General features: G+C 36.0%; 2 protein-coding genes across 10 annotated transcripts; both read right to left on the bottom strand.

The window, feature by feature from the left end:
* Window positions 1-2,529: 2,529 nt before the first annotated feature.
* On the bottom strand, window positions 2,530-16,977 carry LOC136749908 (uncharacterized). Of its 9 annotated transcripts, none has more exons than XM_066704557.1 (15): window positions 15,702-16,977; window positions 14,938-14,980; window positions 14,558-14,576; window positions 13,828-13,987; window positions 13,221-13,391; window positions 13,061-13,113; window positions 10,691-12,758; window positions 9,890-9,930; window positions 9,095-9,142; window positions 8,833-8,952; window positions 7,998-8,133; window positions 7,355-7,373; window positions 6,720-6,879; window positions 4,905-5,075; window positions 2,530-4,463 (listed from the first exon to the last, which is right to left on the bottom strand). In XM_066704557.1, exons 1-7 carry the CDS (start codon window positions 15,777-15,779, stop codon window positions 12,707-12,709), a joined length of 576 nt encoding a protein of 191 aa, XP_066560654.1. In that variant the 5' UTR covers window positions 15,780-16,977; the 3' UTR covers window positions 2,530-4,463; window positions 4,905-5,075; window positions 6,720-6,879; window positions 7,355-7,373; window positions 7,998-8,133; window positions 8,833-8,952; window positions 9,095-9,142; window positions 9,890-9,930; window positions 10,691-12,706. The 9 variants fall into 9 exon arrangements, with proteins under 9 accessions (XP_066560654.1, XP_066560649.1, XP_066560648.1 ...); XM_066704552.1 differs by lacking the exon at window positions 13,061-13,113 and adding an exon at window positions 5,813-5,991; XM_066704551.1 differs by lacking the exon at window positions 13,061-13,113.
* A 1,120-nt stretch (window positions 16,978-18,097) lies between these two features.
* On the bottom strand, window positions 18,098-23,886 carry LOC136749910 (uncharacterized). Its single transcript, XM_066704558.1, has 5 exons — window positions 23,746-23,886; window positions 21,820-22,006; window positions 21,267-21,346; window positions 20,428-20,804; window positions 18,098-20,200 (listed from the first exon to the last, which is right to left on the bottom strand). Exons 2-5 carry the CDS (start codon window positions 21,876-21,878, stop codon window positions 20,072-20,074), a joined length of 645 nt encoding a protein of 214 aa, XP_066560655.1. The 5' UTR covers window positions 21,879-22,006; window positions 23,746-23,886; the 3' UTR covers window positions 18,098-20,071.
* Between the last annotated feature and the right edge of the window lie 558 nt (window positions 23,887-24,444).

The raw sequence follows: 24,444 nt of genomic DNA, 5'->3' as shown, positions 1-24,444 counted from the left end.
GGCTCAAGAAGAAGCACATTAAGGTTCTGGAGTGGCCTAGCCAGTCTCCAGACCTTAATCCCATAGAAAATTTCATCAGCCTCGAAACCTTAATGACTTGGAGAGGATCTGCAAAGAGGAGTTGGACAAAATCCCTCCTGAGATGTGTGCAAACCTGGTGGCCAACTACAAGAAACGTCTGACCTCTGTGATTGCCAACAAGGGTTTTGCCACCAAGTACTAGGTCGAAGGGGTCAAATACTTATTTCCCTCATTAACATGCAAATCAATTTATAACTTTTTTGAAATGTGTTTTTCTGGATTTTTTTGCTGTTATTCTGTCTCTCACTGTTAAAATACACCTACCATTAAAATTATAGACTGATCATTTCTTTGTCAGTGGGCAAACGTACAAAATCAGCAGGGGATCAAATACTTTTTTCCCCCACTGTAAATAAGGGCATCTGCCAAGAAATAAAAATAATAATAATAATACAGTTAATTACAGTAAGTGAGGTCATACATCCTGGAAAGTAAAGCTAAGTGCCGTCAAGATGTAAGGTCACAGTCAAGGGTTATGGGAAAGGGAGCAAGGAGGAAATCAATCAATAAAGCAAGAAGCATGATAAAATGTTATGAAGTGCTATCTAATGGGGATTAAAAGGACTAATATTACAAATACTGTCTGAAAAGATGTGTCTTGAGTAAGAGCCAGAAGGAGGTCAAGGACTCTGCTGTTTTGACTTGGGTGGGAAGGTCGTTTCACCATTTAGGGGCCAGGGATGAGGAGGAGTGGCTCTGGAGTAAGGAGAATAGAGAGGAGGCAGAGTCTTCTGGCACTGGAAGAGCGCAGTGGTCTGGAGGGGATGTCTGAAGGTAACTTGGTGCAGTGTGGTCGAGACAGAGGTAGGTGAGGGTCAATGTCTTGAACTGAATGCGAGCGGAGCAGTGGAGTAGCGTGTGCGAATCGGGGCAGAGAGAATACCAGATGAGCCGCAGAGTTCTGGATGAGCTGGAGCAGCGGGTAGTAGATGAAGGCAGGCCGGCCAGGAGGGAGATGCAGTAGTCCAGGCGGGAGAGGACCAGGGACTGGACGAGCAGCTGAGTCAAGTAGTTGGAAGGGACAGATTCGGCGTATGTTGCTAAGGAAGAATCTACAGGTGCGTGTCAGCGTGGTGATGTGCTGAGTGTTGGAGAGCGCAGGATCGAGGGTGACTCCTACATTCTTAATGGAAGAAGAAGGAGAGTGGTGGATTCCAAGGGGATTGAGATTGAGAGATCAGCAGAAGGTGAGGAAGAGTGGGGGAAAAACAGGAGATCCAATTTGGAGAGGTTGAGCTTGAGGTGGTGCGAGTGCATCCAGGCGGAGATAGCAGACAAACAGGAAGAGATGCTAGAGGGGATGAGAGGGTCTGAAGAGGGAAAAGACAGGAAGATCTGAGCATCATCAGCATAGAAGTGGTAGAGAAACCATGGGATGCGATGAGGGGACCCAGGGAGCGAGTGTAGAGAGAGAACAGGAGCGGGCCCAGGACGGAGCCTTGGGGAACGCCTGTGAGGAGAGGTTGGGGGTGGATGAGGAACCTTGCCATGTCACTTGATAGGTCCGGTCGGTAGGAGGAGAACCAGGTGAGAGCAGTTCCAGAGATTCCAAGGTTAGCGAGGCAGGAGAGGAGGATGGAGTGATCGACGGTGTCAAATGCTGCAGAGAGGTCAAGGAGGATGAGGACTGAGGAGAGGGAGGCCATCCGAGCAACGCTGAGGGAGTCAGTGACAGCCAGGAGAGCCGTCTCAGTGGAGTGAGCTGTGCAGAAGCCAGATTGCAGAGGATCAAAGAGTGAGTGTTGGGACAGAAAGTCGGAGAGCTGACGGTGGACTGACCACTCGGGAGTCTTTGAGAGGAAGGGGAGTAGGGAGACAGGGCGATAGTTCTGAGGAGAGGTAGGGTCAAGGGTTGGTTTCTTGAGCAGTGGCATGACAGCTGAGGAGGAAGGAGATGAAGGGGATTAGATCAGGAGCGGCCACTTGGAGGAGGCGAGAAGGGAGAGGGTCCAGGGCGCACGATATAGGTTTGTGACGTAGGAGGAGAGCGGAAACTGAGAATGAAGAAAAGGAAGCTTGGTCAGTGGGAGGTTTGGGTGTGATGGGAGATGAGGGGGGACTGTTGAAGAGCTTGCGAATGTCTGTGATCTTGGAGGAGAAAAAGGAGGCAAAATCATCAGCAGAATGGCATTCCCTCCCACGCAGGACACTAGGAGAGAAATGATCCAACAGGTGGTGTGTACATGTTTGACTGCTGCTTTGTTGGTGGGAGTATGATTATCGTCAATTAATCTAATAGTTTTTGTATTTGTTTAGTGAAAAGGCATTAAGACCACCAGCAATATTGCATTGTGTACTGTATTGTGCTGTTTTGGTCAAATGTTTTCCCACCATTGAAAGAATTGTATGATAAAGCAACAAACGTATACCAGCAGAATGGGTAACTATGGCAGTGTAATACAGAGTAATGATTACAGTTTAATGTAAATTAAATCAATGAACCAATCACTGTAGACCATCATTTTTTTATTTAAAAAACAAATAAACATAAAACTGAGTTTGAATAGAACATGCATGCAATATACAGCTCTGGAAAAAGACCACTGCAGATTTCTCTTAAATCAGCATCTCTACATGTATGGCAGCCATTCCATTCCATTCTTATTGTTATTTGGAATTTGGGAGAAATGTTGTCAGTAGTTTATAGAATTAAATTAAAAATGTTCATTTTACCCAAACACATACCTATAAATAGTAAAACCAGAGAAACTGATAATTTTGCAGTGGTCTCCTAATTTTCTCCAGAGCTGTATATTCTGCACACCCGTGTTTTCAACACTTAAGGCTTAAAGATGTGTAAGTGATTCATTTAAACAATAAAGTAAAATGAATATCCAAAACAATTATAGTGTAAAGTGAACCCTTTGATTTGAAGCAATGTAAATATTTCAAAAATAAGTTGTTAATATCCTTGTCTGACAATAATAAATATTAAACAGAAGGCAGAAAGAAAGGGACACTGTGATACTGCCAATGCAGAGATTAATTTAGAACATAAGAAAGTTACAAATGAGAGAAGGGCAATCAATCCATTGCATTAATTTAGTAACTAGTAACTTAGTGATCCAATAATCATGTCCAATCTATTATTGCATGATCCCAAGGCGTCGGCTTCAACTACATGGCTGGGGCTAAAACATGGCTAAACAACATGTCCATGTCTCTCTATTTCACCATGTTAGAACAGGGTCTCCAATTCTCCCATTATTTTCCTTTATCTTTTCTACAGGATTTCTTCCTGAATAAATACGTAAAAATACTTACAAGAATAAATAAAAGAATAAGAACATTATGTTCACATACAACATATAAACAAGTAATCAATAAAGGAAGACCTTTGAAACCCTTCTGATGAGTATGTATGAGTCTTGGATGTAACAGCTTTGTTAAATCATTTAATTAGGGGGGAATAAATCAGCACTGCATTATTTAAATGTGATATAGTTAGATTGCTTAAGGCAATATGTTTATATTATTATAATCATTATTATTAATCTTTAATAAAAACATATTTCCTTTCAATTGGCTTATTGTGCTGGGACAAGTGCAGTACTATCATCAATGCAAGGATCGTAAAATAATATTTTTGCCCCCACTTCAAACTTAGTTTTACGGAGATTGTCTTGAAGTCTGCATTGTCTTTGCAAGATTAAAATGTCTGTATTGAAAGTATTTATAAGCAAATGATTATACCTACTATCTATGCTGATTCTATTGGGAATGGGCAGTGATATTCTCTTATTTAACTCTGTTTCTGCATTAAGAAGTTTACTAACTGCTTCACATTCAGCACAGTTTCCATACTCCCATGGAGCAGGATATCTGTGTTCAGAGCACTCTGGTGTGAATCTCGTATCTGGAAACAATTCCAGACACTTCTGACAAGGAGGTTTGGAGTAGTAGCCCTTAATCCAACCATCACCTGCCAACGCTGTACCAGTGTTTCCTGCTGCTGCTGCTAGGCTAGTGTTGACCTTTGTGCTTTGGTGCTCTTCTGATCCACTACATCCAACATTGCCAATAATCATGTGATAAGCAGTGGAATGCACATATGGTGGAAACAACATTGGTTTATGTTTATGGATGCCAGCCAAACACACTGCTAAAGACACAGCTTTGTTCCATGTAGCAATGCAGGAAATATCAATGAAGACCTCCCTCTGCAGAATTCCTTTGCATGACACTGACCCGCCAAAGTAGTTTCTTGTTCTCTTACTGGTTACAAAGTCAGAAAAATAGCAGAAACTCACAACAGTAGAATTTAAAAAGAAATCATTGCCACACCATTCATTTTCTGAAAAGGGAATAAACATCTTCTGATTTAAGTCTGTCAGTTGGTCCAGAACAGCTTCAACATTTGCGTCTCCCGTGCTTTCAACCACCTTAAAAAAAAGTAAAAAAAAAATTACGAAACAAGCTTTTTATTCTAGTTTATGTTCCTTGTAGCAGTGATGTTCACATCAAGAGTCACCAAAACTGAGCAATATCTGCAAAATTGTATTAATCGTAAGGAATTCAAGATGACAATTACAATTTTTTAAAGGAACAAACTTAAGGGAAGCCATCTCAGATGTCTCCAAAAATTAGGGAAAAAACTGTTTGCATAGAGTACAAGGAAATGTTAACTGTGAAAACATGTTACATATTTAAAATATAAAACTCAGTAATCAGGTTATTTCCATTATCTTTAAAATTTTACAAGCCTCAAAATCTTTCATATAAGTAAAGACCAACAAAATTTGATTGTTTGATTGTTTATCAAAATATATTTTCACCTCTAAATATTTCCATATCAAATTTAGTTAATTAACTTTGAAACCTACCACATCCAACAGTACTGAATAAGGGGGTCTTCTGGGTAGATGGGTTTTGTACTTTTGAAGCACATCTTGGTACTTTGTTGTTACACGAGAAAAAAGTTCTGAAGACAAAACTTCATTAGGCTCAATGGAAGGCATGTCGATATGTCCGAGAAAAAAAATTGTGTGTAAAATCTGATGAAAGGAAAACAATATATTAAAATGTATATACCGGTAATTAAATACCTATTAACTGCTATTAATAGTTATACAACATCAACAACTCAATATACAGTGCCTAAAGGCAGGGGTGGAAAGTAACGAATTACAACTACTCTCGTTCCTGTAACTGAGTAGCTTTTTCGTGTACTTGTACGTTTTTGAGTATTTTTCAAATTTGGTCATTTTACTTTTACTTAAGTATGTTTTGAGTGAAGTATTGTACTATTACTACTTTTATAAAGGCATTCCAGAGTACACATTTTGTAGGCTGTCATGGATTAAAAATGTAGGTGATAGACAGACAAATGGAGCAATAAATGAAGAAACAATATATTCAAATTGCAAGCATTCCGCCCACAGCACTCAACAGGGCAATCAAATTTTATGTCGTGATGGTTACGGTTGGTCAGTCAATTAATCAAAGATTTGAAATCAGTCATCCAGTCCAGCAGCAGTAGCTAAGGTAAGGTCCCACTTCTTGGCCTACCAGTTTCTAAAGGGAACAGGATGGGTTCACCCTCCTAACTCTGTATCCCTTATGGCGTGGAGCCTTGATGAAGTGCTGGATGCACTTTCCATGCCCCCCTTGAGCCATTTCACTCTGCAGAGTTGAAGCTAGTGTTGCTAAACACTGCGTTTCTGCTGGCCATTGTGTCTAAAAACACGTGAGTGAGCTATAAGTGCTGTTTGTGCATCTATGTTGCGCTCACATTTCTGAAGATGGCCCCAGGGTTTCACCTCAGCCTAATCCTGTTTTCTTGCCAAAGGTGACCTCCACCTTCAATGTCAATTGACTGGTAGAGTTGATGGACTTCCATCCTTCTCCTTTCTCTTCAGATGAGAAGCGCTATTTGCAGGGTGTTCAGAGCATGCACCAGCTGTTCTTGAACTACGGAGCAAAGTCTCTGGGTCAGGATTTGTCTAGCTGAAGCCAGTCCCATTGGATTGTGCATTGTGCCTGCCTGAGTGACAGTGCAGATGGGACTATCAGCAGCTTTGATAAGAACTTATTTATGAAATCCTTTGCAAGTGCAATGTACCCATAGTCCCCTTTGGGTGTAAATATTGTTTTCAGGTAACTGGGGTTGTTTAAAATACATATCTACTAGCACATATCTTGATGATGATTACAATAATAATAATAATAATAATAATAATAATAATAATAATAATAATAATAATAAATAGCAAATATTGTTGTACATGGAAATGTTTTCTTACGGTAACATAATGATAGTCAGAATATAATGTTGTCTATACACACTTAGCTCTTTCTAACATTTCTTAACAGAAACGTGTATTTATTACGCTGTCTCCAATCATGTAAAGCAGAAAGAATAAAATAGACACAAAAGTCCTTTCCACGTCAGGCTCTATTGATCGTAGTGTTGTTTTCTGTCTTGGATTTTAAAATTAAACACAGCACTATCCCACAGTCGCACTGCCTCCTCCCACAACAGGGGATGGATTCCTACAATGCCCAGGTTTTACAAAAAGCTCTGAAACGCATCCGAGGATGGCCCAGCATGGACGCTTAAGCCAGTGGAAATGAGCCATTGGTTCATCAGGCTTATCTATAAAAATAAAGTACTTTTATATATTTTAAAAATCACTAACCTCTTTTATGTAGCTTTTTCCTTTGCTAATGGAGAGCCTTTGTTCATTTACAGCAGAGGAAATATATTTCAGCGCTACTTTAATGAATTGGCAGCTGCTATTGATCAGTTTCTGTGTCCTGGAATTGTCCGACTTCACAAACTTCTTTTTATTCCATAGTCTAAAAAAACATACACAGTGAGCCATTTAAACTTTTTTGTCCAGTTTTGAACAGGATAGATGGATAAAAATAAAAAAGATGGATTTTGTTGAACTAGATTTTGTATAGGTTTGTCCTGCAATTGGAATTTAACAAACTTGGCTCACCAGAAAGCTAAATACAGCTAACAACCTTCTGCTGAAATGTGCACACACCACAAAGATATAGCATCTAAAGAAGACTAATTTAGAATTACTAATTACTAATACAAATAAAGGATTACAGGTGTTGCTGTTATGCAGCTGGAGGAAGAAACACTGTCAAACTACAGCCAATTTGTTAATCCAGATCTGCTTAGACAAAGTCCAGATTCAAATGACTAGTTCTTAACCAGGGTTTATCCTCTGCTGCAAGTGAAGGCTTGGAGCCTCTCAGGACACAGATTCTCCATTTATATAGAATTGGTATAATGATAGCATAACAAACAATTGCTTACCTTTTTTCCTTCATTGGAACTGAAAGAAAAGTATATATACACATACTTGGATTATACATCATAAAAACTAAATTTGTTCAGATGTTCAAATAAAATACATTAATGTCAAAGGGGGTCCAGTAAACCAATTTGCCTCCTTCATATTCCCAAAATGGATATCAGTAAGGTTATCCACACTAACTGCAACAGAGCTGCGCAGTTGTTCAAATATATGTTAGATCAGTAAACCTCCCACAACACAATCTGTACATATACTGTGTGTATCTCCCCCAGAATAACATAATTGCAAATTATAACAAAGTTAATTTGGTTCATATTATTAATACTGTGCAGATGTTATTTGTAGAGTGTTGTATTTTTCAGGATTTGGCTTTGTAACCAGTATTTCAAATTATACCGTGCAGTTGCCAATATAGCTACTCCAGGTAATCTAATTAAAGCAGCAATTAGGTAATCATCATAAAAGCTGTGATTCATTAAAAAAATATTAATTAATTATGTGGCTTTAAGAGAAGCCTATAGTTACCTCTTGGTGCTAGAGAACTGAAATACAAACCCAATCCCCCCAAAAACCCAATGCAATGTTTTAATTTAATCTGGGCCCTTGTCACTACAAAACACACAAACCAAATTGATTTCACACCTGGGTCTGGTCCTCTTACATATTCAGTTTGTTCCACAACTTCCATTCGTTGTCGTGCATGGTAATTCGGACAATTCAGTTTACTGCATGCTGCTGACTTTTTTTCAATTGGGCAGCGGAAGAATTTTTTCAATGCCTGTAAATAAAGTAAATTAAAATACAACTTTGAAAAACTATTAGCTTTACCAGTAACTAGACAAACCATCCATAATTTTCTGTCCTTATCCACATATCAATTCTTATTTTTAGCAGTTACAATTTCCTCAATGCATGTCTAAAGAAATGTACCTAATACATACTTTTGGAGAGCTCCTATCCAGCAAGTTTTATACATCATCCTGAAATAATTTAAGATTTGTAAAAACTACATTCTGGTCGATCAATCAAGTGTTCTGGAGAATCCAGTCTTTTTGAGAATTTGGAACAACTTTCAGGCACTCAAGTATCAGATTTCCCAGGACAAGTAACTTGCTTAATTGATCAGTAACTGATACCCAATCTTTAGAAAATTGTGATTTAGGGTGACCTATCAGACTAACTGGATTGGGGAACTGCAGGACCAGAGTTGGAAATGTGTGGTTTAAGAGCGTACTTAAATAGCTAGTTTTAAATTACTGATTCAAACTAAATCTAGATTACCCTTAAAGACTGTCAAATATGTTCGGTAGCAGTGACTTGGAGAGACTAAGCCTTCTTATGTGAACTTAAAAAAGAGAAAATAAAATTTACCAAACATTTACCAAAAAAACACACTCAAGCTTTTGTCTAGTTCGTTCTACAGATAATAGGAACCTTGTACAAAACATTTTTTTGTTTTTTTTGTTTTTGGAAATACCTCTTCATCCAAATGCTTTTTTTTGCACTGTTTGTTTCTGCATTGCTTTCTTATTTGCCAGTCTGGGCAGATCACTGTGGACTGTTTGGATTGATCCCGGTGTTGAAAGGGGCATCTAGGCTAAAGAATAAAGTTAATGTTGCATGGCAGGACAGTAACTGTAAATATCTGTGCAGAAAGATTTGTGACATGGGGCAACTGTGTGTAAAAAGCAAAAACATTTTATAATGCACAAAATATAAACTGGGTGCTGAAAACATACCTGATTACAAACAGTGGTCTGGTAAAAGAAACAGTCCACATTTTCAGGCTATGATAAAAGAAACATAAATAATCAGCAAAGGAAAACAGAAGAACGCTAGTTCTGCCAGGAGAACTTGAGTAATGTATTATTTGTGTGCCTTATCAGTGACAATCCCTAATAAGTGAAGATGGCAGTCCCCCTTGTCAGAGGAAGCCAAAAAGCAGGTGGAGGCTGGCGAAGAGTTGGCGAAAGCACACACTCAACATGATAAGTTAATTTTGCAGCTCATTGAATGCTTATACTTATTAATTATCAAGTGGCTATTCAAGTTCACTCTGTGGTGATGCCTCTAGTAAGCTAATGTATTAACAGTTTGTGTGTTGTTTAAAGTATTGTGAATATTTATCCCCTGTATAGTTCCTCTTCCTGAGGTGTGTTATAATTGTAATTTTAATTATCCATAAGGAAAGCAACATAATAAACGAATTAATGTTATATTGCTTCTGAGAAGTTCAAGAATATGCAGGCACAGTGTAATTCTCTCCCTATATCTCAGTGCCCGGCTGAAATAAGCATTGAATGAGCAGTGACTCCACAAACTGCATATGCAGCTTACCAATGCATTCTACTAGGAAAGGCATATCAGTTTTGTTTCATCAAATTAAATAAAATGTTATATAAAATACACATTTCCTTTTAATTTAAATAATCTTTCTCTGTGGATAAACACAAAACTATGAGGTGTGCAGTACAATGTGTGATGTAAAATGATTAATCACATTTTATTTTTTCTTTAATATTTAAAATACTTACCCTTAGCATGCTTTATTTCTGTATGCTGTTAATACTTTTGCCTGAAAAATAGTAAATGTATATATATTTTAAAATGACTTCCATTGTGTAAGATTATATTGAAAAAAGATATATAGATAGACAGAAATATATAGAACTAAAACAGAAATGTTCTAAACTATATGCATGCCCAGTAGTCTTATATTTTCCACAAATACATTAAGAATATACAACTCTTGTTTATGTATTGTGTTATGCATTTTAAATGATAGAGAGTAAGATGTCTAATATTAAGATATAATTACCAAATATTTTTAACATAAAATTGTGTTTAAAATCATTCATAATGCCTCCATATAAAGAGCTGAACATTCTGGAATTCTATTGTACTTGAAAAGCATAATCAAGAGACGGCATTATGTACGTATGTCTGTATGTATTGTATAAATTAAGTCAGATACTTTTCTCCTCAGAAATCCCAGACCATATTTGTTTATTCGTTAATTCCTTAGATTATGGAGTATAAATGAGTAAAATATTGACGATATAGCCCCACATTTCCGCACTTGTACTATGGAATAATGACTGAGGAATCGTTACGTGCAGCATATAGTGCATTTTGGCTAATTATTAGGTCTACAAAGAAACATAACAACACAGTAAACATCTACATTTAAAATTACATAATTCCTTATTTACTTGATTGTTTAAATCCAACAATATGATTTATAAACTCTTGCGATTGTTACAATATCAACCAATTACACATTCTAGAATTGGCAAACAATAAATCCAAATAGAAGAGATTTATACAGAACTTACCAAATTATTATATTCTCACGAAATGTCAATCAGAAAAGTAGCTTTCTTGTCGGCTTCATTTTTATATAAAGCCTCTCCCTGTAGGCGGGCATATGAAGAACGGGAAACTGAAACTATTGTATGCTCTCTGTGTACAGTGTAGGAGTGGTTTATATACAAAGCTGAGAAAGAATCGTCTTCTTCTGTTACAGAAATCTAAAATGCAAGCATTCATGCATATTTAGCCTAAGTTAATCATATTCGCTAATAGCAAACTGTTATATTTTGGGGTACTAAAAAAGAATAATAAATATCATCGGGAAAAATAGAGTAAATTAAGTAAAGGCTTGTAGTTTTCTATCAGTTGGGGTGGGGTTAACGTCGTTTAAAAAGTACTTAATCTACAAATATTCTAATCATTTAAACATCATTCTCTTGTAATGGAAAATGCAGCAAATAGGGTTATTTCTGGCCATTTCTTATTCTTCTCTGGCGATGTCGTTCCATAAATAAGTGTCATCAGTTGGCCTAGATAAAGTATCACGTTTCTTAGTTGTACAACCAAAGAGACATTGATCTGTCTATTTTAGACTATTCCCGTTTTTAAATCAATCCAATTCTGCCTCTACTTTGGACCTGAGGGAGTATGGAACTTTTTCTTGTCTTTGCTTTGTCTCTCCAAGTACCAGCTTTGTCTTTAAGTATACCACTCTGCCTATATTGTCTTGAAAGACAGTTTCATACTATTTAAATAGTTGTTTTAGGTAGTTTTGTGTGTGTGTGTGTGTGTGTGTGTGTCCATTGACCTTGTTTGCGTGACTTGTACTGACAGATCATGCCATTGTAGTTTCATATAAACCAGATTATAAACAAGGAAAAACCACACAGGTGCTTCCATACCTAAAGCTCAACTTTTTAAATAATGTTACGATTAGGTTCAACATTTTGAAGTCATTAATTTAATTAGATATTGGTTAAACACAATTGATAATTCTTGAAAAGTGGAATTAATGTATTGAGTCGATTTCTCAGGAATATATTTTGAATACATTTTGAATACAATAAAGACATGACCACTCCAGTTCTGAAATGTATACACACTCAGAGCACATTGTTTTTAAAGGGCAAGTTAACAGTCAATACAAAATTAACAACACATTACATATACAGTACAGTGCATTCATTTTATAGTTATTAAGTTATTATCAAGTTGTATTTTTTCCTTCTGCCTGTCTTATTGACCAGGTACAAGTGCAGTGCCGTCATCCGAGGAAGGATTGTAAAACATGAAATGTTCCCCCACTTCAAAGTTGGTTTTCCTTAGATTATTTTCAAGCCTTTCCTTTCTTTCTGAGCATAATATTTTATGGACATCTGAATGTGGTATCAGTTCTGTAAATGTGTAATTCAAATTGATTGAAATATATTTGGGCAGTGATATTCTCTTATTTAACTCTGTTTCTGCATTAAGAAGTTTACTAACTGCTTCACATTCAGCACAGTTTCCATACTCCCATGGAGCAGGATATCTGTGTTCAGAGCACTCTGGTGTGAATCTCGTATCTGGAAACAATTCCAGACACTTCTGACAAGGAGGTTTGGAGTAGTAGCCCTTAATCCGACCATCACCTGCCAACGCTGTACCAGTGTTTCCTGCTGCTGCTGCTAGGCTAGTGTTGACCTTTGTGCTTTGGTGCTCTTCTGATCCACTACATCCAACATTGCCAATAATCATGTGATAAGCAGTGGAATGCACATATGGTGGAAACTGAATGTGTTTAGTCTTAGACATGTTAGCCAAACACACTGCTAAAGACACAGCTTTGTTCCATGTAGCAATGCAGGAAATATCAATGAAGACCTCCCTCTGCAGAATTCCTTTGCATGACACTGACCCGCCAAAGTAGTTTCTTGTTCTCTTACTGGTTACAGAGTCAAAAAAATAGCAGTAACTCACAACAGTAGAATTAAAAAAGAAATCATTTCCACAAAGCTGACTTGCTGAATATTGAATAAACATCTTCTGATTTAAATATGTCAGCTGGTCCAGAACAGCTTCAACATTTTGGTCTCCAGTGCTTTCAACCACCTTGTAAAAGAAATACAATGTCTTAACATAAAAATAAGTATACACATTTGATTAAGTTTTTTTCCCCTAAATAGCAGTACACTTTACACTGAGAATCAACAGGACTTTTTCAGAAATATCAGCTTTAATGAGTTTCAGTGAATTTATAGTTGACATCCTTTAAAATAGTACTGTAGTTTTAATGATTACATATGAGAAAAACTAATTCCAATATCTTCAGATATTATGCACAAGAATAACATATCAAAAACACCAACTCCTAAAATAAGATGGGCAGATATTGTATGTAGCATAATTCATACCTGTCCACTGTCTTCATAATTCTACGAAGGTTCCTAAAACATCCTTTGAACAGCTGAATAAAATTAAGACTTGTTGAGCTTTTAAATGTGATGTCTTTTCACCAGTAAATCTTAAGAATTCACAACCATGTATTTTTCACAAATGTGTTTTTAAACCTACCACATCCAACAGTACTGAGTAAGGTGGTCTTGTGGGTAGATGGCTTTTGTAATTTTGAAGGACATCTTCATAATTTCTTGTTACAACAGATATGAGTTGTTTAGGCAAAACCTCATTGTACTCAACTGAAGGAAAGTCAATATATCCAAGAAACAAAATAGTGTGTAGAATCTGTTGAATGGAAAATAAAAATACAAAACATATTTCCATGTGTAAATATAATATAAATAAATAGAGCACATAATTTCCCCCTAGTTGCTAAACTAAAAAACAACAACACTTAAACTCAAACCATAGATTCAAAATTAAATACAAATAAAGCACAAATAGGTATTTAATGGTGGAAGGAAGACTTGCATTGATTTTAATTGTATTTGATTCTATAAACAGTATTGTCTTTTATTAGCAATTGCATAAACTGGATTATTGATGAGAAACATATTAAGGGTTGGAAATACAAACGCTAAACATGCAAAATAACAAGCAATATTGCAGGCACAAAAAATGCAATATTACATTCATAACTTATGCTATAGTTGGATGGAAAAGCTAAATGTAATTGTATATGTACAGTATGTGTATATAAGTATATAAAGCAACTGCTAACCTCCTTTATGTAGCTCTTTGCTTTATCACTGGAGAGCCTTTTTTCTTGTACAGCGGAGTAAATGTATTTCAGGGCCACTTCAACAAATGCACAGCTGCTCTTCACAAGATTCTGCGTTCTAAAGGTGTCAGTCTTGATAAATGTCCTTTTACCACTTTGACTAAATAAAACAAACAAAACACACAGCCCTGAGACAAAGATTTCTTCTTGGCCCATTTTGGCATAATTGTTACCTGGTTGTCTAACTAGTGGCTGCATGACTGGTCTCAGTCTCAAGTAGCATGAATTCCTCTACTTCGTCAGTTAAAAACAATATATATTGAATCAGTCCAGGGGTCCATGTAAAGGTAAAGCCACCAGCAGTAAAACATTAAGACATTACTCAAAAGAATGAGGTGTTTGATGGTACAGAAGACACAGAAAGGGAAAAGAGTGAGTGCTTCCATTCCTCTAATGTATCCCATTAGAATATCACAAAATATGAAAGATAAGTCATTCTAAATGCATGGGAATTATTTATTTATCAGCAAGAGACATATATCCATAAACACTATACGAAAAAAGGGGTTTACCGTGACATTTTTGAGCACACAAAAAAGAGGAGAAAATTCAAGTCAAGTAACCAATGAAGATATTTTGCAGATAATCGCCCTCCAAGCCCCGGGGTTAAGAACAAATGCATCAACTTTGGTATTGATCATGCAGTTAAAACGTGGAATAAAATGATTACCTTTTATCCTTCATTGGACCTGAAATGTAATATTTATATATGTATTTATAAAAAACACATACTGCATTCTACTGTATACTGTATACAAATACATAGTATTGAGCTTTGTCTACACTCATGTCAAAAGCAGCAGAGAATAAAGAGTGTTTCAAAAGTCATAGGACTCATTAACAGAAAATTATTTGCTTGCAACATGCTTATTGTTTGACATGATTATTGAAGGAACGACCACCGGTTTACTGTTTTCAATATTGAGCTGATCTTTTTACATTCATTCAATTTGTTTTGCCCTCATTGATTAGAAACTGCTGTTTGTTTGAAAAAGCAAAACCATTAATAAAACAATAATATGAACCAGATATTAATTATTGAAAACATACCTTTTCCATACATTGTATTGGTAACCGAAACCACGTTTTCCGGCTGTAATAAAATACACAAATAATCTTCAAAGGCAAACAGAAGAACAGGACAAATCTGGATTCCGTTTTAGAGTTGAGATGAAAATGTTGTCTACATTTACTTGTCTGTTCAAATGAAATTGTAATTTAGAATTATAATCTAATTATTCAATTACGAGGTTACAAAGAGTGTAATTTGAAATGTTCCCCTCTACGTACTGTTAATTGAACGATGTTATATGACAAATCACTTATTCAAAAATATAACTTATTAAATTCTTGGTTTTGTATGTATATTAGTATATACCTTATAGTATCTCCTGGCGCGTTCATAAACACAAATTCACCATAGCCTACATATAACAGTAATTCAAAAATCAGTTTGCTTTGCTTGGGTGTATACCTGTGTAATTAGACAACAACGAAACTAAACAATTTAAGTTTCGATTCCGTAAATCTGGGAGTGGCTCGTTACATACAAATATGACCATTCATTCAACACTGACTGCTTTCGTAACGGAACCTAAAATTCAATGTAAAGAAAACACATGTTCAAGAATTAAGAAAAAAGAAAAACACAAGTGCATATGCTAAACATGTTTATGAGGGTTTTCAAATACGTATTATATAGTATATGAACACCAGCGATACAATTTCATATTCATAGCTACCAATGTCATAACGCCAAGTGACAAAACCTATACTGTATTGAAAAAGACAAATGTTGAAATGTTGACCTGTACCTGCAGTAAAGTCGAGACAACAATGTTGGCGAGCAGGATTTCTGAGTGATGCCTAGTGTGGGTGTTGGTGCCTTTCATTGAACATTGGAGGAACACACTTATATGTTGATCCTAATTGAGTAGTTCCAGAATAAGCAGGTCTTTACCGTAAAACCTGGGTGTGTATTTTATTTTTCTGTCTGTCGACTGTGCTACTTCCACATTTTTCTCCGCCCACCCCGGATCACCTCCGTTTTTGGCTCAACCAGATCCAAACTCGGTCCTCCTCTACACGTCTGTTCCGTCTATATTCTCCTCCTCCTCCTCCTCACTCAGTGTACAAGGCTTACTTTCAATCACTTTGAATCCTCTGGCAAAAGCCCTCTTCTTCCCTCCCTCACCGCTCCCTGCACTGAAACTGCTCTGAGTGAGGATAGAAGTGTACGTGTGTGATGTGCCAACCATGAGTCACTGTTGAATGTATTTTGGCATTATAATTGTCAATGTGATGAAATGGGATTCATGCATTTCACTGCACAGTGGCAATACGGCAATATGGAAATGATGTATTCATTGTATAATGCGCTTATTCTTTTTTTATGTTGGGACATGCTTTGGGATGGTGTTCAACTCTATACAATTAAGATGACTGATCTTAGTTGATTAAGAATTAAAGATTCAAATACAAAAGGGACATTCAAAAAAAGAATGAACCTGGTGAAGTGGTCTGTGCATTTACAATAATCTGTGAGCAAAGATTGAATGAGGGATAAAATTAACCTGCATTGCGTGCATTTTCTTGGACCCTCTTACTCTGCTTCATATTCAGCAGTGAAAGTCCCATTAGCAGACTGAAGCTCACATGCTCTCCACACCACAGAGTTGAGGGAGTTCAAGGGTCGGGGGTGGATTGAAGGCTTCAATCTGTGCATAGTGTTTTTGATTATTTTCTATTGTGGACTGCAGTTTGTTTTGTTGGCATGTTTAATTACAACTAAAAAGTTGCTGTTTAGCCCCTGTATTAGCTTTTACATCCCTAATTAATCATTGGCACCCATGGCATTTAGTGATGCATGTATCTGGCCTATCAGAAGAAAAAATTAGCCATTGTGACAATAGTATAAATACTGTGTTTTCCATACACCTTGCCAAACTGATCATTCCTTTTAGAATTCATTAAGTTGCTCAAAACACATGCATGTTCCCACAGCTTAATACAGATGAGTAACACATGCTTCACATGCTACACTTGTAAACATTTCTGTATCTTAATTTTATTCACTCCACATCAAAAATGCATGTTTTTTTTTTTTACCTTTGTAATATTGTGTATATGTAGAATATTGTGTTAGTGATTACTAAACTATAGACAGTCTAGGATAAAAGTTTCCTGTATCAATAAATAAAAATCATATGGATTATATAAGTCATAGACATTTGTTTTATTTAAAATAAATCATACTATATGCATGGATACTTGAATTTTAGATTTCTGCAACAAAAGTAGTCATGTTACTATGTTAACCACTCCCACACTTCAAGTGAGGAAGCTGGTTTGAAATTTCCAGAGAAATCTGCAAAATAACCAAATTAAAACATTTTTCAATGAAGCATACAAAGCAATTACACAAGAAACTAATGTTTTGATCCAGATTAAATTTAAAAAAAAATTAGTCCCACCAGCCAATCACAAATTCAAGGTAATGCTGTGATACATTTATTTACAAGATGCTTACATTTACCCAATGGAAACCTTCCATCAAATATTGTTTTGTGAATTTGTAAACTTGTTTTAACTTGATCTCCCTTCAATTAAGCATGACTGCAACTGAATACTAATAAATAATTCATAGATGTTAGTATAAGCCATACCTGCATGGATTTACATATCATGTGCCAGTGAGTCATCCCTGTTTCATACTGTGTACTTTGTTCACTTCAGGCCATACTTTGCTGAATGATAAAGCTTTACTGGTATACTTTCTAAATTATGACTTTCCTGAATTTATGACTGGGTACAAGATCTCCATTTCTATGACACAAGACATGCACACAAGGGTGGAGCACAGCTATATTTATACAGGCATCTAGTGGCCTGTTAGTTGTCAATGTTGCCCCTTCTTTAGAAATATAAAGAACGTACCGAAGAAAAACATGTTATCCATGGGAAATCTTCATATTTATAAACCAGAATCTTCTAATAGGTCCAGCTGCATTAACTGGAGACATAACGTTTAAAATATTTCTTCCTCCCAGATATACTTGAGATTACTTTAATTTTCACAATGAGTGAAATCCCACAAAAAAATTATTTCCAAGTATATTGCTTACGCTTCCATTTATTCTACTAATTAAATTGTATTAGCATTTTTGTATTTGGTTTGTGTATATACAAAAAGACATTGAATGAAAAGATAGATCATTTAAGTAATTTATCAGATGGATAAAACATAAATGCAAGAATTTCCTTGTTGAAAAGTCACTCAGACTTTCAGACATTATCAGACTAAAATCTGTCAAATGCAGCACACTAAGAGTCAGAGTCATTCAAAATAACATTGTGAAAACATCCAAAATAAATGTTGCATTGAAGCATAATTTAATTTAACACTAGAACCACCAAGGCTGTCATTTTAACATGTTGCATTTTTAGCTTTTAATATTCAAACTTTTCTTTATTACATCTTAGAGCTGGGCGATATGACTTAAAAATAATATCTCAATATTTTTAGAAGCTTGGGCGATACATCTCTCGATATTTCTTGTTTTTATCCAATCAAGCCACAAAATAAGACCAAAGACTACAAGTATTTAGTTAATCCTTCAATAAGCAAAACTAACAAATTCTACATGCAGGCTGTCGTGGGAAATACAGAATGCAACACTTACAGGGCAAGTGTTGTGTGATTACTATTACGTGTGTTATGTTGTTATGGGATATATAATTGTACTATTTATATATACATATAGATTACAAACTATTGTAACGCCAGCTATTTATATTATATAGTGTGTGTGTGTGTATATATATATATGTGTATGTGTGTATATATATAAATAGCTGGCGTTACAATAGTTTTAATGCATCTTAAATGCGGGGTGCCTTATCCCAGGGATTTTATATAGAACAATTATCCGGTCAAGGAAGGATGGACAGCAGCTCCCGTCTAAAAAACAGTCCATATTCACCGATGTGTCAAATTATTTTAGAGAAAAAGTGAACATCATAATGCTTACCCGTTTCGACTTCCTCAGAGCACATCTATACATACACACAGTATGATTTACTGTTACTGTCACATAACACCAGTAATAGTGATCACGCAACACATGCGCTCAGGGAGATTTAGCACAGCCGGGTTTATAGTGGCGCATTAACATCTGCTAGACAGAGACATTTCTCCTCCGACTGTCGCGTTTTCATTCTACTTACCGGTAATAGCACGTGTTAATACAAAACAGTTTTATTATTATTATTAATAATAATAATACATAAAAACTGTTGTACCACTTCACCATCTTAATAAAAAGAAAATTATACTTTCTGCATGTGTTTGCATTGCTTTCCAATGTATTAAAACGCAAACGTTATTATTAATTTTATACCAATGATATCAGTCTAAATAAGCAGGGGTGGGGGTGCTGGCAGAGCGAGTTTAGCCCGGCGACGAGAGCGGGGCGGCCCGTGTGCGCCTGCGCATTAAAGTGTCTTGGTTGTGCGTTATTGTGTCGGGTCTCTCCCGCATCCGGCACGTGTGGAAGAACCGGGAAGAACGCAAAGCATAAAATGACGAAAAATACTGCCGTAAAGAGTGGGATTTGCGAAAGCGCGATATAAACGATAGAGCATAATATGAAACGATAGACGTTTTTCCATCGTCATACGATATATAACGTCATATCGCACAGCCCTATTACATCTGAATAATTTAGCATAATCCGGATATACCCAAATAGCCACATTTCTGTATTTCTGCATTGTTGTTTTATGTTTTAATTATAATTATACACTCCTGGCTGTGGCTTTTAGTTATGTTGCTATAAACCACTGTATTTTAAGTTACTTCACAGTTTTTCAGATGTATAGTAGCATATATACATGTATAAACACTTTTCTGCTCAGATTATTATAATGTTTAGTGCTTCATGTGTTATGCATGTCTGTAGACTAGTTTCTGTATCAATGCAATTTATATACATTTTGGTAGTGCAGATGCTTTATGTTACATGACTGGATACATTTATGATTTCAATCTGAATGTTTGACCTTTCAGTTGGTGGTTGTAGTAATGCCTAAAAAAACCCTGTGTTAAAACCCTGAGAAAATTAATTTCAGCAATCACTTCAGAAATGCAGACACAGGGAAAACACAGATGGCAACCATAACAGACCTAAAGGTTATCTAAGAAGTCCAGCAGCTCGGTCATATCTTTTCCACTGTTTTCTACAAATTTCCGAGTATGTTCATTTATTTTTGGAATTCCTTCGTCTTTCAGGATTTGCAAGTATTCTTCTTCCGTCTAGAAAACCAATAAAATAAAGAAGCATACAGTAAAAATATAATTGACTATTGTTACTGATTTTAACAGTACATGATATGTAATGGACAGTAAACAAGAAAAAAAGTTTAATGCAGGTTTTTTTTTTTTTTTTTTTAACTTTTACAAAAACATTTTTGACAGTTTTCTTTAATCTTTAAATTTTTTCCAATTTACATGCACACATTCCATAATGTGGATCATCTTACCTCAGGCTTTGTGTATTCTCCGTACATGTAGCTTTTGATTGGGGGAAATGAAGCTCCTTTCTTGAAGAAGGTCTGCACACTTCTTGCCATATGGTGTAGAACATGATTCTCATAGGCGTACACGTTGCCCTTGCGGTCAACCATTATAACCAACTGCAGCCCCTCAGCCAAGCTGTGCATGTTGTCAACAGCACCAATAACAACCATCTTCTCACTGTCAGGCAGGTACAGCTCTTGCCAGCTATCAAGCATGTCTTTTCTTCCCCAGTAGATAGTGCCATCTTGCGCAGTAATTCTCAAATAAACCCCTTCTGGACACTCTAGAGGCACTTGTATTTTGTTATGTTTCTTTACGAGGTCCTCTAAATGTGCCTGAGCTAAAGAAAAAATAAACACAAAAAAATAGAAAATCTTAGTAAATTATTACTTTTAAAAAAGTGCATAAACTGCATAATGCATAAACTCATATACCATTATTCAAAGTTTGTAGCAGTCTTTTACCTCACATATAAAATTTGCTCCAAGGATATAAATAACAGTTAAAGCACTGAAATCTCACATGTACGCAGCACTTCTTACTTTATATATAATATGTAAAGGACCAGATTAGTGACAGTGTGCAATATTTTGACAGGAAGAGAGCAGCTCCCTTTGACAAGTCAGACTATATTATAATGTTGGCCATCATCTTGCTTGGGCAGTCTGGGGTAGTGTTCTAAAGTGGTTGGGCAGTGAATGAGAATGAGTAAAACTGATTTAGTTTTACAAAAAACAAATATATGAATATACTATTTAAATCATAGATGTCTTCATTTCAAAGAAATGTATAAATTACTTACATTTTACTGGCTTGCAGAAGTCATCAATGCATTTCTGCACAGCAGGTTCATATTTTTGGCTTTTGAAAATCCTTGCTTCCCTAGAAAATACAAAGTAATTTTATATTTAAAGCTGACGAAGAGGTCCTCATTTTGACTATATTAGTCAGAGTGCACTCTGATTTAAAGTATTCATTGTAAGTTTTTTTTAATTATCATTTAACATTTTGTCATCCTGTGTAGAGACTGGAAAGGTAATTTATCTTATACTGTATGAATAAGTGTATGTTGTGTACTTAAAGACAATATGATTGACATATGTATCCAATGCCATATGTCAGTGGTTCTCAAACCTGTCCTGGAGTACCACCTACCCTGCTGGTTTTTGTTCCAACCGAGCTCTAATAAACTAGTATTTTCCTAAATCAAAGCCTTTTAATTATTTTAACAGTAGGGGTTTTAAATTAATTGAAAAATTGTATAATTAACTTCTTAGGAGTCAACTTTTTATCAGTTACATAATTTAAAGAGTCAAAGGTAATTTTAATTATTGAGGATGAGGGTTAAAACTTACCCATTTGGTTTGTTGTTAAAGAAAGAACTGTCAGTGCTATATTTGATATGATCAAGCATTTCCTGTGCCAGCACGAACCTGTCTTGTGCCTCCTCCAAAGAAAAATATACAAACTTCAAATGGGGTTTTATTTGTAGTTTGTATATTTTTCTTTGTTATGCGAGTTGTCCTTCATATGGATACAGTTCTAAGAAAGAGAGAGGAAAAATAAAAGATTTTAGAAATATTTTACTTCACTTTTTATTGTATCCTCCAAACACAATGCCAAACTAATAAATTATCATAGTATTAATCAATCAGGCTGACATGTCACAAACAGCCCAATTCTTCTCATCTGTAAGATAGTGGCACTTTGCTTTGGAGGATAAAGGAAATATTTTATAATTTTGGGGATAGTGAGTAACATTTCCTTAAAACAGCCATTTATTATTAATCACTACTAGCTTTTAATTTTTTGGAACATAACCCTAGTTTATCCCATTTTGTTCTGGAATAGAAAGGCATACTACATACTTAAATATCATATGCTACCTCTAAAATATAGCAGATAACTTTGTAAAGTATTACAAAATGTTTTGCATTAATCTACAAATATTCTCATTCTTTAAACAGTCCCTTGGAAAGTCAGTAAAATATGGACTTGTCTGCCACTACACTAATTACACAACATACACATCAGTGTCTTTGAAAAGCAAACTAGTTTGTTTAACAAGTTTAGTAAAATAAGGAAGTAATTCCCCTCCATACCCAATTCAATTAATGTTACTTTAAGTCTTATGACTAGCAATGTAAATCTGTTTGTGTACACACACACTTCAGTTTTTAAGATTTCAGATAGACAAACTTACCCTAAATGCTGTCTTACTCATCTCTTGTAATTGAAAGTGCAGCAAATAGGGTTATGTCTGTCCATGATCCACTAATTGTATGCTTCTGTGGTGATGTGATGTACTGCTAGGATTAAACCTCATCAAATGACCAATCATGGCTAGATAAAGATCTTGTACCACATTTCTTAGTTGTACAGCCTGAAGAGACATCGTTCATAAAGTGGGTATTGGAGACCCTGTCTACCAAATAACCCACTAAATGACAGACTCTTCTGCCTAACAAGAAACGCAGCTGGTACACATTTCTATCTGCTAGCAATGTCGGCGCTGATGTGGTATTAACTCTAGACTGCATAGCTGAGGCCGCAGAGTCCAGGTATTAAGGATGCCCGCTGTTTAAAGCACAAGAACATCATCATGATTTGGTACTGACAGAAACCACACAGATCACACAAATTAAACCTGTTTGGTTGTATTCTCGATTTCAACTTTGGATGTAATTGTATCATTTCATCAGATAAGTCTACACAAGTGTGCTCCTAAAACAATGCGTAACTAGACGTATTGCTGCTGAAATGTAATGCGTAACCCCTTCCCTAGCAGCGCCCAAGCGCCACGACACGGTGAGCCACGGAGCGGTCTGATCATTACAAAATACGTCATAAACAATACATAATTACTAAAATATTAAGTTCTTCAAATATAGCTCAATTCACTGTGAAGTCATTCAGACTATAGGCTTAAAAAAAGCGAAGAAGATGTGCCCCTGCATCTACACTGGGCGAAGTAATGCGAATAAAATGAACTGCGTCGTCACAGACTACCCAAGCTACAAAATGGCACACGAATCGAAACTTTTAAAACATCATGTGAATGATTGGTTTCCGTTAATACACTCGACGTTTAACAGATTAGATACAAAACGTATACCCTTTACTGTAAAAACAAATCAAAACACAAAAACTTCGATAAATGGGTGAAAAACGAAAGTAATTTCATAAAATGGCTTCCTTATCAAATTAATTACACAAACGATGATTAAAGAAATGCATACGTCTAATATAGAACAGAACATACAGAAATGACGTTTACTTACTTTTCAAAAGTAATCTCTCCTGCCAGAGACGACTGCTTTTCACTAAACTGTAGTTTCTCACAGAGCTACATGGACACTGTCGTAACAACACGCAGAGCTTCTGGGTGAAGAAGGCGTGGCCAGGTTTCACCCCTCAACAGCAGCGCAGTGCAGGCTGGGATGCTGCCCACACTAAACCTCACCAGGACCTGAGCAATAGGCCATAGAACACATCATTGACAAATATGAATATTTCTTTACGTCTAGAACACTTAAAACGGCACAGTTAATACATTAATATACAGAATATAAAAAGGACTCCAGCATATTGGTGAATAATATGTAGGTGGTGAAGAGAATAAAAAGTGTTTCAGAATAACACCCCTTTCTAATAAAAATGAGGATGGCCACTTTGCTTCAAACTACACAGAATCCAAAACTCATAGCTAGATAAAGTGTCGAGTTGCATTTTTAATATATCATTAAGCACAGACAAACAAAACAATCACTAGAGATGGTTTGATATCTAAGTAAAAATATAAACCAACTCAGGGCAAGTCCAGAATCAATCAGAGGTAGCTGTTAGCTTCAGATATTACAGGTTGGGTCTAACTCAGGAGACGGCTTAGATCGTTTTACCTCTGACCAGTGTAAGTGATTTTCAATTTTAAAGGTGAAATCAAGGCTCTACATTCAAATTATTTGTTTACACCTAACTTC

This window comes from Amia ocellicauda, chromosome 5 (genome assembly GCF_036373705.1).
Source record: "Amia ocellicauda isolate fAmiCal2 chromosome 5, fAmiCal2.hap1, whole genome shotgun sequence".
NCBI lineage: Eukaryota > Metazoa > Chordata > Actinopteri > Amiiformes > Amiidae > Amia > Amia ocellicauda.
The sequence above is the reverse complement of the archived record's forward strand: the minus strand, read 5'-3'. Positions and strand labels throughout refer to the sequence as shown.

Excerpts from the sequence above, each read along its gene's own strand:
- LOC136749908 (XM_066704549.1), bottom strand. Across the intron at positions 8,134-8,832 it reads AAAAGCATTTGGATGAAGAG|GCATTGAAAAAATTCTTCCG; the intron begins GTATTTCCAAAA and ends CTTTATTTACAG. Across the intron at positions 4,464-4,904 it reads ATTCAGTACTGTTGGATGTG|GTGGTTGAAAGCACGGGAGA; the intron begins GTAGGTTTCAAA and ends CTTTTTTTTAAG.
- LOC136749910 (XM_066704558.1), bottom strand. The coding sequence starts at position 21,878 with ATGCTTGATCATATCAAATATAGCACTGACAGTTCTTTCTTTAACAAC. Across the intron at positions 21,347-21,819 it reads TTTAACAACAAACCAAATGG|GGAAGCAAGGATTTTCAAAA; the intron begins GTAAGTTTTAAC and ends TGTATTTTCTAG. Across the intron at positions 20,805-21,266 it reads CTTCTGCAAGCCAGTAAAAT|CTCAGGCACATTTAGAGGAC; the intron begins GTAAGTAATTTA and ends TTTTTTCTTTAG.